General features: G+C 36.5%; 1 protein-coding gene across 1 annotated transcript in view; it reads right to left on the reverse strand.

Moving 5' to 3' along the window:
* Positions 1–5,399: 5,399 nt before the first annotated feature.
* The window catches only part of LOC107597202 (sarcolemmal membrane-associated protein-like), a 79,930-nt gene continuing 68,775 nt past the window's right edge, over positions 5,400–16,554 (reverse strand). Inside the window, exons 19-23 of the mRNA XM_016288157.1 lie at positions 15,714–16,019; positions 13,921–14,038; positions 13,273–13,444; positions 9,977–10,111; positions 5,400–6,890 (exon numbers count right to left, since the gene is read on the reverse strand). Of these exons, the coding sequence (XP_016143643.1) occupies positions 6,798–6,890; positions 9,977–10,111; positions 13,273–13,444; positions 13,921–14,038; positions 15,714–16,019 (824 nt within the window). The 3' untranslated portion in view covers positions 5,400–6,797. The remainder of the gene's footprint in view (positions 6,891–9,976; positions 10,112–13,272; positions 13,445–13,920; positions 14,039–15,713; positions 16,020–16,554) is intronic.

The raw sequence follows: 16,554 nt of genomic DNA on the forward strand, positions 1-16,554 counted from the left end.
TATATATATATATAATTGTAATAAACTGAAAATATGTGATGTTAAATACTAAATAAATTAATATAAATCAATAATAAGATAACTGCTAAAAACAAATATAAGTCAAATGAAAATGAAACAAGCATATTTAAAAATATAAAGTAAAAGTTATAAATAAATCTAGATGGTATTATTTTATATGCAAAGTATATAAAGCATCATACAATACAATACAAACTTTATTTCTATAGCACATTTAAAACAACTGCTGTTGACCAAAGTGCTTTCCAGCAACATTACATACAGTCACACAATCAAGATTCAACATTAAAATATAAAACCTGGTCCCTCTAGTCAATTCTAAAAGCTCTACCAAAAAGGTACGATTTCAATCTAGACTTAAAAGCATCCACAGATGGGGAAGATTTAATGTGCATTGGGAGAGGGTTCCATAATCGAGGAGCAGCCACTGCGAAAGCCCTATCACCCTTTGATTTTAATCTTGTTTTGGGAGCATAAAGAATCATCTGATTCGAAGATCTCAAGTTTCTTGAATTTTGATAAGGAATCAATAGGTCAACCATATATTTTGGGGCAATGCCATGCAACGCTTTAAAAACCATCAACAAAACCTTAAATTCAATTCTAAATTCTACAGGCAACCAGCGTAAAGAAACCAAAACTGGAGTAATTCTCTCTCTCTTCTTTGTGCGAGTCAAAGTCTGGCAGCAGCATTTTGTACTAACTACTAATAATGTAAAAAATATATATTTGTACTAAATATATTTTTTTTTAAGTAAAAAGTGTTTTACTAATATCATTAATTATTTCATAAAAATCTTCTAGTCGCACCACATGACATTTATTTTACAGCATCAAGAAGGCAAGGGGGTTTATATACCATATTACATCCCAGATTTTTAATGTGGTCTCAGACTAACAGACTCCACTGTACATGCAGGCCAATGATATGGAACCTCATAAATGTGTGTTTACCATATTGACCTGCTGACGTCATTCGTGCTGCTTTGTAGCAGCTTATAAGCCCTGAATGTCCCAATCTCCCACGCATGTAATGTGCTCGTCACTGCAGTAATCATTGCACATTACAGCAATCAGTCCTGGTCGCTATGGCAGCTATTACATTTCCCAGGCGTATCAAAAGCAGCTGTGAGATCAAGTAAAATAAGAATAACTACCTTTCCTGAATCAGCTGTCAATAAAATATCATTAAAAACCTTAAGAAGGGCGGATTCTGTACTATGAAGAGATCTAAAACCTGCCTGAAACATATCTATAACAGCATTCATATCTAAATATGACGCAAGCTGAGACAGAACAACCTTCTCTAAAATTTTTGATAAGAAAGGTAGTTTTGATATAGGTCGGTAATTACTTAAAACAGTATAGTCCAAATTTGGTTTCAAATTTGGTTTCTATACACTGAAGACATGTTCTTAAACCTGTCCTGAACTTTTTATGTTGTTTTAAACTTTCATTTGTTCTATGCTTTATTAACTGGGTTTCTACATACATAATAAGAAATATTAAGAGAAATTATTAGATTACTTGTGTGTGTGTGTGTGTTCTTCTCCAGTCATTTTCATTGCAATCTAGAGTAGATAATCGTGTAAATGTGTACTGATTGCAAAAATGTTCTCCACAAAAGGCCCCCAAACACTTTCTGCTTGTTTGATAAAAGCCACACAGGGCCGTCTAACAGATTTCAGATGCATCGCTGTAATGGACACCTTCAGACACTTTTATGATTCGCCAGACAAATGTTTCCCACACGTTTGGCAAGCTCCTGAACGCCACACTGACGGCTCTGTTTTGTCTCTGGGAAGGTGTCAGCAGCACTTTACAATCATAACAGACGTATCCAGACGTTTTCATTATACACGCCTTTCCCCTCGCCCTCATATCCTGCACGGCTTCCCACCTTTGCTGACAGGAGTCTTAATATTCACTCCAGTATCAACAGCGGCTATTATTTCATGCAGCATACAGTACATGATCAGCGTTAGTTACCAGGGTGGATCAACAGTGCATCACACTCTTACAACTGAAAAGAAAGATGCACATCTGTGATATGACAGCAGCTGAGCTCTTCTGTTTGAGAAGCATTCGAAACAAAGCCAAACACTTAAAGGACCAGTTCACCCAAAAGTGAAAACCCTCAGGCCATCCAAGATGTAGATGAGTTTGTTTCATTATGGAAACAGATTTGGAGAAATGTAGCATTACATCACTTGCTCACCAACGGATCCTCTGCAGTGAATGGGTGCCGTCAGAATGAGAGTCCAAACAGCTGATAAAAACATCACAATAATCCACACCACACAAATCCATCATTAAGATGTTTTTTAACTTCAAACCATCGAATCTGGCCAAAATACGAATCCATAATCCTTAATATTGATTCCTCCAGTGAAAAGCGTTATTATGGATTATGGACTCATATTTTAGCCATGCAACAAAACGTCTTGATGGATTTGTTTCTTACAAACACGCAGCTTTTGGCTTCACAAGCTGTTAACTGATGGACTGGAGTGCTGTGGATTACTTGTGGATTACTGTGATGTTTTTATCAGCTGTTTGGACTCTCATTCTGACGGCACCCATTCACTGCAGAGCATCCATTGCTGAGCAAGTGATGTGATGCTACATTCCTGTAAATCTGAAGAAGAAATAAACTCTAAATCGGATGGCCCGAAGGTAAGTACATTTGACACAAGTGTAATTTTTTGGTGAGCTATTCCTTTAAATAAAGACTGAAAGAGATTTTTAAATGTCATTAAGTAAATATGAGTTGTGTTCGCTGCAAAAGTCTGTCCTGTAATCATTTGTCTTGGCTTTTTGTTATTTTTTAACCTCAGTGAAGATTGCAGTGACAGGATTCTCGTCACAATCTCCCACCTTTCTGAGCCGAGTAATGTGTCTGAAGCACAGATTACAGCCTTTGTCTGTCTGTCTGGACTCAAACCCACAGGCTGCACCAAACTGAGGCCCTCAGGCACGGCCCGACTCATCTGTAGGATGACGTACTGTTGGTAAAGCAGATTGCATGAGATCTTTGATAGTGCTGGCATCACATTTCCAGGTGCATCTGAATCATCAGGATGTCGCTGTTAGAGATCAGCACTATTCATTGTAATGAAATCAGAGGCACATTTTCTGTCTGAAGGGCACATATTTAACAATTAATCTGTATGTTTTACTGTACCGCTTTAATTCTGAGATTGCCAGAACTTTTGAGCAATACTTTTAATGTGTTTTCCAGTTAATCATTTAGGATTTTTAAAAGAAATTTCTTCTTGTGCAACCAAAATAACCTTTAATATGTTCCTGGCACAGTTAGCTAACTGTCTAATGAAAGAGAAAATACAAATTCGTCATCAAAGGCATGCATTTAATTTTCTTTTTGTATCATAGTAAACTGATATGTTTTATTTCTTCCCATTTATATCCTGTTTGATAGCCGATTATTTCATTACATTTATTCAATGCATGATTTTATATCAGATGCACATGCATAGCCTGTCTTTAACTTGCCCCCCCATCTCAAAACATGATTACATTTTAATATTCTGCAGCTTCAATTCTCCAAAATTGTATATACATATATATCTGTTATTTCACTATGACTAAATTATACATATTTATAGACCCTGTTCACGCATGTTCCGTTGTATGAGCAACAGTATAGTTTTAAATTGAACTTGAGAACAGAAAGCCTGCGATTTGAGTTCGCTTCAGTGCTGATACGAAAGTGATGTTGCATAAATCTCAGCAGTCAACTGTTATCAGACGGGGCGGGGAACTTCCTATCACCGCTTATGTCCTGTGTCAGGCCCGGTTACACGCCCACGTCACAGTCATGTCAAAGCGAGGCCCCCAAGGGCCCCTGGGTGTGTCAGAGAGGAGTCGATGAGCTTTGGCAGTGGGTGCAGACAGCTTGACATTCTATCAGGCTTCCATGAGAATGTGGTTCTAACCGCTGCAGGAAACATGGAATCTCAAGTTTACAGATCTGTCCTGACTTCCAGACAAAAGAACAATTCAGCAAAGGTATTCGAGACATTCCACACCTTATTGGAAATAAAGATCAAGGAGATGTGCTTGAGAAAGGAACACTTATAATCTTGTCCGGAGAACAAATATATGGCCTTGTAAATGCCAAAGACGCTTCATAATGCACATGAAAACAGAAACATAACAGCTTCTAAAAAAAATCTTGTAAGGGCTGCCATCTTGTGTTCATTTCTACAAACAACATTTAAGGTGAAAACATCATAATTTAACATAAGTTTTGTGTCAGTTTCAAGAAATGTGGGGTCTATTCACCTTATTTTACAATGTTAAGCAGTTTTCTGTGAATATACGAGACATCTGGTTCATTAGCTGCTATAGGTAAATATCTAGAGAAAACAAAGTACAGTAAACGTTTAAACTATTTGCGTGTTTATGGTTATGATAGGTAATTAAAATAATATAAAATACCATATCAAGCAGCATAACGGACTGTTTTTGTACAGCTAAAATGACTGTAATGAAACCGGAACCCGCGCACACACAAGTTAGAAATGGCACAATCGCTCTTACGTTTGTGAATGTTTGCCCCCTAAAAAAATACTATTAGTTAGTTTTGATAAACCCATACAGGAAAAAAAAAAAATTATATGCTGATCTAGCTAAAAATACATGAAATAGGTGTTGACCAAAAAGAATCAAACTAGTCAAGTAAAGTGAAGCGGTTTTATTGAAGTCATGCACATCACACTGGTTAGTGCAAATACCCTTTCTGTCTTTACAAAATAGAATTTTGACAATGAACTATCTTTGATGTTTAAAACAAAAGTGTAGAAACAAAAGCTCTCTGTTGAAGACAAAAAAAAACCCTCAAACAATATTTACGAATAAAATATATACAGGCAGTGTGCTGTACTGTACTGACTTGGTTGGTAGTTGGTGACCAGTTTAAAGAGATCTTTTCCCAAAGGCCCAGGTTTAGCTTTGATTTTCAACTTCAAACAACTTGTGAGAAACTTTATTGCACCACTATGAACTGACAGAGAATGAAGAAACAAAAATGCAAACTTTATGCCTACAAAAACCAGCCTTGATAGGTTCAGCTACGACCTGTTTAAATTCACATCACCGTTTGCATCTTTTCCTTAGTTCTAATGTTTGTTGTTATCGTTAACGAGTTCCAAAACTTTCATTTGCAATTTAAAAGAAAAAAACCCTTGGTCAAAAACTGTACGTGTTTAAGCCAAATGAAAGGTACAAATGCATCTATAAAACTAAACTAAACCGAACTTGAACGAAGAACTGGTATCTCAATTAAAAGGATAAGAAAAGGCCAACGCATCATATCCTAAAAACTGGCTTCAGCAGCAAATTAGATGTGACCGATATCATTTATATCCAATGTTTATTTTGTGACTATAACATATTTACACACAAACATTCATACATACATATTTACAAACGGCCTGTGAAGGACGATGTTCCAAGCGGACTTTAGAAATAAAAAGTCCATCGTGCTGTTTAAAGAACAAAAACGCTGCTTTCGATGCAAGAGATCTGTTTAAAGCTATACTTTCTGTGCTACAAGCTTTGCTTTTTTTCATTCATGGTCAAATCCATGTTGACATGTTCAGTGGATTTTTGTTGCAGTATGTCTTTCCAGTGAAACAAAAAAAGATGCAAAAACAAAGTCTGCGACACGTTGAACCAGATGAGCTCGGCTTTTTGCTCCACGACTGTTTATTTACAGCACAGCAGACAAATGTGAACCACACACCAAACACATCATTGGTTAATTCGTCTTCCTGCAGTCTCAAAGCAGCTTGCACATCCACATTTAAACAACTCATTCCATTCACCCTCCAAATAATTCACTCTCACCCATTTCTGTGCTTCACGAGAGCGGATCTGTGACAGTTCCACCCATTTATCCCATTCATTTTAAAGCCTTTGCATCCAATTTCACTCTGTAAGAAGAAACCTATGTTACAGGTAAGGCAGCAAAATCCCAGAGCCTTTTTCAGGAGGTACTGTAGGAGTTTTCCAAAGTGCTCCATCTCAGTCCGAACAGCAGGACAGTGTGTTGGTAAAAAGCTACAACATTTGTTTTTGTTTTAGGTCAACGCTCCATCTGTTTGACGCTGACCGCAATCCTAACGTTGATTTTCAAAACCACCTAGATACTTGTAGTGTCTCTGACATGAACATTTGCTTATAATACATGATACAAGAGAAACAGCCATAGAGAACAACAACATCACTGTGCTAGAAGCATGTCGGCTCGAACACACAATAACAGCACAGACGACGTGAAATTTAGACTTTTTTTTCCATTCGCTGCATGAGTGGCACTTCAATGTGAACTAGTCCTACTAGTATTTAAAATAGGCACTTCTCCCCTCTGTGCCCTAGAGTTCAGATCCTCATTTGGCTGTACATCTAGTTGGATTGCCACATCTAAGATGGCAAACCACAAGAAGAGTCCAAGAAACAAAAACTTGCTAACAGAAAACGTGGTACCCATTCAAGAAAACGAAACAGTAGACCTAGTTTAGGCCATTTTAATCATCAAAATTTCCATCCGAGTGACAAAAACGCTGATAGATTATTTATTCTATAATATGCGTTACAACTTTATTCCCTCTTTCTTTCTATACTATATACATTTGCATTTTACACAGACATTGGGGCTGTATTGTCAAAACGAGAGGTATTATGTTCAGGTTGGACAGAGGGCCGTGCTGGGGACAGGAAGTGGTAGAGACGACGAGTGTTCTGATTGGTTCTCAGGAGGAGCTCTTGGACAAGTTGGGATAAAGCACCACTGCTGTCACGGCAACCACAGCAGCAACCACCGGCATCCAGGGCATCCAACCGCTCTGAAACGAGGAGGATGACAAAAACAAAGGTCGTTATTTTAGATGCACCAGAGCAACCACCAATGCGGCAATCACCGGCATCCAGGGCATCCAACCGCTCTGAAACGACAGCAATGCAATTAATAAAGGTTGTTATTTTAGATGCACCAGAGCAACCAGGACAGAAGCACTGGAGACTGGAGCTAAAGAGACAGAGAGAGACCTGCGGCAATCACCGGCATCCAGGGCATCCAACCGCTCTGAAACGACAGCAATGCAATTAATAAAGGTCGTTATTTTAGATGCACCAGAGCAACCAGGACAGAAGCACTGGAGACTGGAGCTAAAGAGACAGAGAGAGACCTGGGTGATAGTAAGAGACAAAGAGTTACGAGAGAAATACACAGAGAAACGGAGAGAAAGAGGGAGAAGACAGGAAAAGCAAATATTTAAGTAAAACTGGGAGAACCAGTTACCTCACAGGAGTTATAAAGCAAATAAAAGCAAACACAACCGTCTTTCTTCAAACCCAAAGAAAGAAAAGTTGCGCTTAAAGGAACAGATCACTCAAAAATGACAAGTTGGACATCATTTGCTCCCTCGTGTTGTTTCAAACCTGTATGACTAAGTTTGAAGCATTTTACCAAAATATTCATGCTGCTTTTTTTTCCTGTATAAAAGTGAACAGTGACCAAGGGCTGTCAATCTATAAAAATATAATAATAATAATAATAATTAAGATAATAATATTTATATTTATCTTTAATATATTGTGATACTTATTATATATTATTATTATATAATAATAATAATAATTATATTATAATAAAATATTTTTCTTTTACAATATGAAAATTAAATCACTAAATACATTACTATTGAATTGGTAATATTGTACTGTGAAAAAGTATTGAATGATAATTAAATTCTTTATAATTAAAAATAATTATAATTTTAATTTATGAAAAAGTAAAATTATAATAAAATTATATAATATTTATATTATTGGTGTTATAATAAAACTATAATCTTATTTATGGCTGTTTTTTTGTGCTTAAACTAGAAATTTTATTTTGGCATAAAATTTGCAAATGCAGCAATTTTTTTCCTCTGATTTATGCAATCTTCATGGCTCATATTTCAGGTCAGGAAATACAGAAATCCATATAAAAACAGAAAAAAACTCATCTTACAAAAAGGGAATAAGTAGTCTATATGGCGAGTAAGAACCAATGGCATTTAGTGCCACTAATGACAAAAATTGTCCTAATGCATTACGTTTGAATATGAAAAAGCATCCCTTTTTGTTTTAGGAAGCTAAAACAAAAAGGGATGATTTTCAGAAATTATTGACTTAATGGACTGTCATTGTGCTGCTTAGTTATTTTCAGTTTGTCAGCTGCTGATCTCTTTATTCCTTCACTGCATGGAAATGAGCAGCATGAACATTTATTAAAACCTCTTCTTTTGAATGATAGCAAGTCATACAGGTTTGAAACAACATTAGGGTGAGTAGATGATGACAGAATGTTCATATTTGGATGAAATATGCCTTTAAATTGATAAAAGTAAAGAAGAACAGCAAACGAAAGACAACATGATGACCAAAATGCCCCCAAAAATGAAAAAGCATCCAAAATCCCCGAATGCAGAGATTTATATGCCGATCCAAGCAAGACAAGACAGTTAATGTGTTTGGTTAGTAATTGGTGATTCTGGACGAGGAATTGGTTAAGAGTTCCCATGTGTCGCCAAGCACCGAAAAGGGATTTTGGGGCGAAGCGGGTGCAGAGATGACGGATGAGAGTTTGCCATGCACAGGTCGTATATATGTGATGATATATACAGAGGTGGATATACAGGAGACACACAAACAGACTCAACAGGAGCGTGTGTACCTTTCTACCACAACTGGCCGAAGCACCAATACAGCAAAGCCAGGAATAGACCGATGAAAATGGCTTGGACAGGCTGCAATATGGATGGCTAGAGGAGGGAAGGGATATTACAAATAAAACAAAAAATCAATCTTCAAACTATTCAACGGAAATCAGGCTGGGGGAGTCGAACAACTACAACAAACATACAAACGTATACAAACAAAAACAGCCAAATAAAGAGGTGCGGTGGAAGGGACTGTCCATAAATCAATACAAACAAAAATATAAAACGCCCCAGAACCACAAACACATTTGAACATCTAGAAGCAGGACGTCAGGAACGAGGACAGTGTTCAAGGCATTAATAAATCACAGCAAACAATAAACTGGTTATTTGTATTCAACTAAAGAACAATTAATCTACAATTTATCTGTGTTAAATTCAAATCAGCGACACATGAAGTGATTGTGACTCCAATCAGCAGTGTGCAAGGGATTGTTCTGAGGGAACTGTGGGAGATTAAGGTGATAACTACTGTTTTGTGTAGCAAATTCGAAAAACTGAAGTGTACAACTGGCCAAAAATGAAGAATAAATTGTAAAATGTGTCAATTTTTTTCTTCTCTTGGGTCATAATGATGAAAAAAAGGAGAACCTGAGAGTGAAAAATCTGAAGTCTTTGAGGGGTTAATGAATATATACTCAATATGAGCTGCTAAACAATAATAATATCACAACTGGCCAAAAATGAAGAATAAATTGTAAAATGTGTCAAAAAAATTTTTTCTTCTCTTGGGTCATAATGATGAAAAAAAGGAGAACCTGAAAGTGAAAAATCTGAAGTCTTTGAGGGGTTAATGAATATATACTCAATATGAGCTGCTAAACAATAATAATATTTAATGAAACATATTGGGTATTTTAACTACAGCTTTTTAGAGTATTACAGAACATTTTAATACACCTATGATGCCTACAAATGTTGAATTGCAAATAATTTTTGCTAACGACTCACAAAATCATGCCGTATATGTGTGTTCTGCTGTGTTTTCCAGAGCCGTGCAAAACAGTGAAGTAAGATCTATCACTGACTGCTGACAACCGCGATAAATGGCGTAATGTGGATGATAGCTAATTAACTGGAGTAAGATCTTAATGCTGGCTTAAAAGCAATGTGTTGAGTTTTTTGGTGCTTTGCAAATGAACTGTGTGGGTTGTGAGACTCACACTGCTGCCTTTCTCCTGCAGGAGCTTGAGGTTGACCGTGCACTGTTCCAGCTCGTCTTTGATGGAGTATTTCTCCTGCTCCGTCTGCTCATACTGCTGCCGCAGATCTGAGAGCAGATTCTGAGTGTCGTCGTACTGGAGAGAAACAGAGAGATTATGCAATCATTGCATTTAAAAAAAAACTGGGGGACTAAGATTTTTTAATGTTTTTGAAAGTAGCCTCATCTGCTCACCAAGGTTGCATTTATTTGATTAAAAATACAGTAAAATCACTAATATTGGGAAATATTATTACAATTTAAAACAACTGCTTTCTATGTGAATATATTTCAAAATGTAATTTAATTCTGTGACGCAAAGCTGAATTTTCAGCATCATTACTCCAGTTTTCAGTGTCACATACAGTGCTGTGAAAATGTTTTTGCCCCCTTCCTGTTTTAAAATGTTTTTGCATATTTGTCACACTTAAAAGATTCAAATCATCAAACAAATTTTAATATTACACAAAGATAATTCAAGTAAATACAAAATGCAGTTTTTAAATGATGATTTCATTTATTAAGGGAAAAAAGCTGTCCAAACCTACGTGGCCCTACGGGAAAAATTAATTGCCCCTCCTCTTAAATCATGAAAGAACTGCAATTAACCACATTATTTTAGAAAGGATGAATTAAAAAAAAATTCAAAATAACGTTTATTTGAAATAGAAATCTTTTGTAACATTATAAAGTAGGGCTGTCAGTTTAATGCGTTAACTTAATTAATTAGTTATGAAAAAATAACACGATTAAAATATTTTAATGCAGTTAACGCACTGGCCCCGCCCCCATACCTGTACGTTATCTTACATTTCATACAGTTGGCTGTTGACAAATATAATGCAGGGAAACAACTCCATAAATGCAGTAAAGCCCTAAAAATTCAAGATATTGGGGCAAAAAAATGCCCCTGTATGAGTTTTTGTCTCATATTTATATCATACAGAGATGCAAAAAGGGAAGTGGGGGGGGGGGGAGAACCGGGGGCATGCTCCACATGGATTTTTTTTTTTTTAAAGATACAGTGGGTAAAATAAGTATTGAACACAGTAAATATATTTCTAGAGGTGCTGTTGACATGAAATTTACACCAGATGTCGGTAACAACGCAAGTAATCCATACATACAAAGAAAACAAAACAAATAAGTTCAGAAATTAACTTATGTGTAATAAAATGGAATGACACAGGGAAAAAGTATTGAACACATGAAGAAAGGGAAGTGCAAAAAGGCATAGAAAGCCAGGACACCAATTTTTTGATATAATTTGTTAAAGAGTAAAGAAAATTACTATACAAAACTTACTAGCAGTTGCCAAGTGGTTATCGGTCTTACTTTTCCAATACAAATAAGACCACTCTACCTTTTCATAACTGAATATAAAGTTACGACCAGTCTGCAACCGGTCCCAGTTCTTTATTTACCCTTGTAAGATCACAAGTACCCTTGTAAGACACCCTCCTCCCCTCTCCCTCATAAAAACACTTTCTCATTGAATCCAAGCAAATCTCATAGGTGACCCATTTTGATCTAAAAAAAAGTGAGTTGTCACCTAAAGGTGAGTAGTTTGCATCTATGATCATATGATAAGCGATATCAGACCAGCATAAAGAGCAATATCACACCAGTGCTGTTTTTGTCTCTAAGAACACGAGTGCAAATCTGATTTTATACAACCGTTTAGTAAATAAGTTAACATTGTGCAAAATTTTAACAATATTGTGCATTTTGTTCAATTCTGGCAATGAAAATATTACCTATAAAGCCACAGCAAAACTGTTGTGCATCTCCGAGCAACACAGCGATGTTTAGTTTCTGAATGAATCTGTGTCTTGAACGAATCATGTGAACAAATGATTCAGTAGCCCATTTATAGAGCCGTTTACTGAATTCCTGAATGAATCAGCCGTTTGAACGGATCGATTCATAAAGACATTTACCGCCATCTGCTGGTACTTTTAGTTTCTTCTTTAGAGTATAATTTCATTTACTTAAAATAAACCAAAAATAAATAAATAAATTCTGTCATTTACTCACCCTCATGTTGTTTCAAACCCAGGGCTGCGTGATTAATCGAAATTAAATTGCAAAGGCAATAAATGTTTTTTCGCAATTAGGCAGAAGCTGCGATTGTCATGCGTATCTTTCAGAGAAGTACGGTTCTGTGATCAGCAGTAAATTGGTCAGAAGGCACTCTCGCGCTAAAACTCCAAATATGCCCCAAAGAAGAAATCCAGGAGAGATTTCAGCTGCAGCTGAATAAACAGAAGATTTAACTGCTTTCATTAATTCAACGTGACTAATAAACACACGACTACGACAATATATGATTTATTTGAGTTCTCCTTATTATAATTTTTATTATAATAAAGTATATAATAATTCAATGCTAATCGACATAGCCTTTATCACAGCTTAGAAAACTATGAAATATGTTGTGTGCGTTATTCTGTATAAGAAGCCACGTCATCTCACAGAAGGATTTATTTCAAACACTCGACTGATGTTATGAAGTGAGTTCGGAGTAAAAACATGTTATTAAATCTGGTGCTTTTCAATAACGCATGTGCTTTCAGATGGAGCAGCATTTACTACAGAGCCGTTGTTCACTGACAAGCTATGCAAAATTGCGTTCATAATCGCAAAACGATTTCTTCAAATTCATTATCACGCAATTATATCGTCTGCGATTATGAACGTGATTTTGTGTAGCTTGTTAGTGAACTACGGCTCTGTGTAGTAAATGCTGCTCCATCTGAAAGCAAGTGATGGAGATTTAGTACTAATCCCAGAACCGGCTTTACTGACGAGATGCACACAATCGCATTCGAGCCCTATTCAAACCTGAATGTCTTACTTTCGTTTGCACAACATAAAAGAAGGTATTTTGAATACTGTTTTGGTCACTAGTGACTTTCATTGCATGAACAAAAAATACAGAGATTTTTCTCGAATTATCTTCTTTTATGTTCCATACTTTATGTTAGGCCATTGTAGCCTAATACATTTAATAAGTTTAAATGATCTTTTGGGGGTATTTTCACAGCCAAATTTAGTTTGCGATTAATTAGATTAATCGCAGCAACCTGTAATTAATTAGATTAAAATTTTAAATCGACTGACAGCCCTATTATAAAGGTCTTCACTGTCACTTGATTAATTTTAATGCATCCTTGCTGAATAAAAGTAATTAATGTGTTGTGCATTTTGGCAGCTTATTATCAATCAACGATCTGGGTGGTCTTTGGTTGCTTATACCTCTTTCTGCAGGTCTCTGGTGCGGCTTTCAGCTTGAGCCAGCTGGATCTTCAGTTTGCTAGCGTCCTGTTGGTGCTGGTCTTGTATTGAGCCCAGCTTATTCTCCAGGTCTCCCTGGGATTTTTCCAGAGCATTCAGGCTGCTGCTCAACGTCGTGCTCTGCTCTCTGGAGCTGCGAAACAAAGAATGGAAAATAAAGTCAAAGATTGTGCTGTTTACATTCTGTTGAGTTTTCAGAATGAATGGAATAAATTTGTGACATGGGAGAGAATGTTCTAGAACATTCCTAATAATAATGTGAAGGTCTAGGGCAGGTGAGCTCATAGCGGTGACTTATAAAACGATAACGTCAGCACAGAGACGTACACACACACTGCCTAAGGCAGAGATTAAGTACAGGACAAAGGTACTTAAATACTACAATGGTATCCAGTTATTTGAAAAAGCATCATTGAAATAGTCTTTTGTAAATACAAAGAGATGCAGTTGTTGTGCAATATGGCGTTTCAAACATTCTTCATTTAAGAGAGCAGGTGTGGAATCTGACAATGTAAAACGGCTTTAAAAAAATCTTTAAAACCTGACTCACTTTTGTTGTGTGAAACGATCTAAACCCACTGAGAGCCTGTTTGTGTGAATGCGACCCACCTGTCGAGCTCTTCCTCTAGTCTGTGGAGTTTCTGCATCAGTGTGGTCTTCTCAGCCCGCAGACTGTCACATTCATTCTGCAGACCAGAGCACTCGCCCTGAAGCTTCTCCAATTCACCTGACACACAGAAACAGAGAGAAAAACTAATTATAAAATTGATTCCCTATACTCACACCCCATAACAATGTATTAAAGTGCAACCACTGTTCAGCTCATTCAAATATCATTTAGTTTAAAAAAAACTAAAATTAAAATGTTGAAGTTTTAAATATACATTAAATTAATTAACAAATTTATATAAAGAAATTTAATAAATATATATAAAAAAAGTTATATAAATATATTACAAAACATACAAAATATGCAATTTATAACTTATAATAAACATTCAATGTATTTATTAGCAATTATATTAATTTTTTTTACAATATCACGCCATACAATACACTACCATTTAATATATTACCAGTTAAAACCATCACCTGATTTAAGTGATTATGCAAAATTAAAACAAAATCACATTTATCGTTATTCCAAACACAGGCTAATTTATCATTTTCATATTCTGTTTTTGTCCAGTGTGTCTGTGTCCAGACCTTTTGGTTTCAGATTGGAATTTTTTTATTTTGGTACATCACTAGAGTTAATTTTATCCTGTCATGTTCAATTTTACTGCTTAAGATTCTGTGTAGCCTAAAATGGCTTTAAACGATCTCAGAAGCACTGTCAGAACACTTTTATGCACATTTTTCTGTGAAAAACAAAACAAGGTTCCAATAAATAATAAATAAACCCAGCAGGATGGACGATAACAAAACTGTTTCCGTGACTCTGGACAACACATTAAAGAGGGCCTGGAGGGAAAGACCCCAGTGAAATTAATACAGCATGTGTGCCTTCTCAATATGTGAAGAAAGTCTTGTGAAATGTACGGACTTAAAGAAACACACTGAATAAACTAAAATCGCAATATTTTGATAAATAATATTATCAATAAAAAATAGCCAATAAAACATTACACTCTGCTATGGGGAGATATATTCAATCTTTGAACTTACACTTATTTAAAAGTTTGAGGTCTGTGAGATTTTTAAATATTTTTTAAAGCTCACCAAGACTGCATTTGATTAAAAATACAGTAAAATGGTGAAAAAATATTACAATTTAAAATGGCTGTTTTCTACTCGAATATACTGAAAAATGTCATTTATTCTTGTAATCAAAGCTGAATTTGCTGCTCGAGATTTTTTTTTATTTTTTATTGTTAATGGTTGCATAATATTTTTTTGGGAAACTTTAGTGGAAGCATTTTTTTTTTCAGGATTCGTAGATCAATACAAAGCTCGAAAAAAAAAAAGGACAGCATTTATGTGAAATAGAAACCTTTTGCAACATTATAAATGTCATTACTGTCACATTTAATGCGTCTTTGCTGAATAAAAATCTCACTGACCCCAATCTTTTAAAAAGTACTGCATGTTTTCTACTCATTTAACTCAAACTCAGTTCTCTTCTCAAGGCTAGTAATTCAGAAAAACTGAACTCATAATATAATAGAGAGATCACAAAACACCACATCAGTGATGATCTCAGCCATTGTTCCTCTGAAGTCAGCTTGATTTATGACATACAGGGAACATTACTAGCCAAACAGCACATCAGGGACGCAGCAGGTTCACCGCAGGAGCGCCAATGACGACATGCTAAGCTGGCCTGACCGCTGAACCGGGTCTGGGTTTAACAGTGATTCTGCTGAGCTAGGCCTCCTAATGGCCAAAAACCAATGGAGTACCTTGAAGTTGGCTAGCTCTTTCCTGGTGCTGGCTCTGGAGCTGGAAGCTGGCCTGTAAGTTGCTGATCTCCACTTCATACTTGGCTGCCGTCTGTCTCCATTTGTCCAGTTCGGCGGTGACGACGCTCAAGTCTCCCTGCAGGGCGGCGATCTCTCGTTCCCGCTCAGCGGTGGCGGACTCCATGGTGTGCCGGAGAACCAGGATCTCCTCCTGGGCGCTGTAGAGCTCCTCGCGGGTGGTGGTGATGGTGTTCTCTCTCTGCTCACGTAAAGCCTCCATATCAGACTGGAGCTTCGCCAGTTGAGCTGAAGACAAAGAAGAGTTACAGTGATTTTGACATGATTAATGGGTGATATTAGGTCTAAAAATTAAAATATGGCAACCGAAAATATTTGGTTTTGGAGGGCCGAAATCACTGATTTCACGATTTCTCATTTTAATCAATCTTCATTATCACGAATAGGGCTGGGACAATAAATCAATGCATCGCGTTTCGTGGATCGATTCTGAGATTATCGGAATGCATTGTGATTCTCTCTCGAATCGATTCTGAGCTTAGTTTTTAACAGCAGGTGGCGCTCTAGGCTAGTTTTTAACCGCACACTCAAATGTTCACGATGAAGAGCGCTTGTTTGTTCGGCTGAGTAATGTAAGTGTTTAAATGTACTTGCACATCGGCTTTTATGCTTTTATGATGCGAGATTAATGTAAACACAGCCCACTGTGAACATCCTTGTAATTAGGGATGCGCCGATCCGATATTCAAATCGGGTATCGGCTCCGATAGTGCCATTTTTCTCGGATCGGGTCAGAGAGGGTCGATCCAAATCCGAGATCTCC

The sequence above is a fragment of the Sinocyclocheilus grahami genome, unplaced genomic scaffold (genome assembly GCF_001515645.1).
Source record: "Sinocyclocheilus grahami isolate Dianchi unplaced genomic scaffold, SAMN03320097.WGS_v1.1 scaffold229.1, whole genome shotgun sequence".
NCBI classification, from domain to species: domain Eukaryota; kingdom Metazoa; phylum Chordata; class Actinopteri; order Cypriniformes; family Cyprinidae; genus Sinocyclocheilus; species Sinocyclocheilus grahami.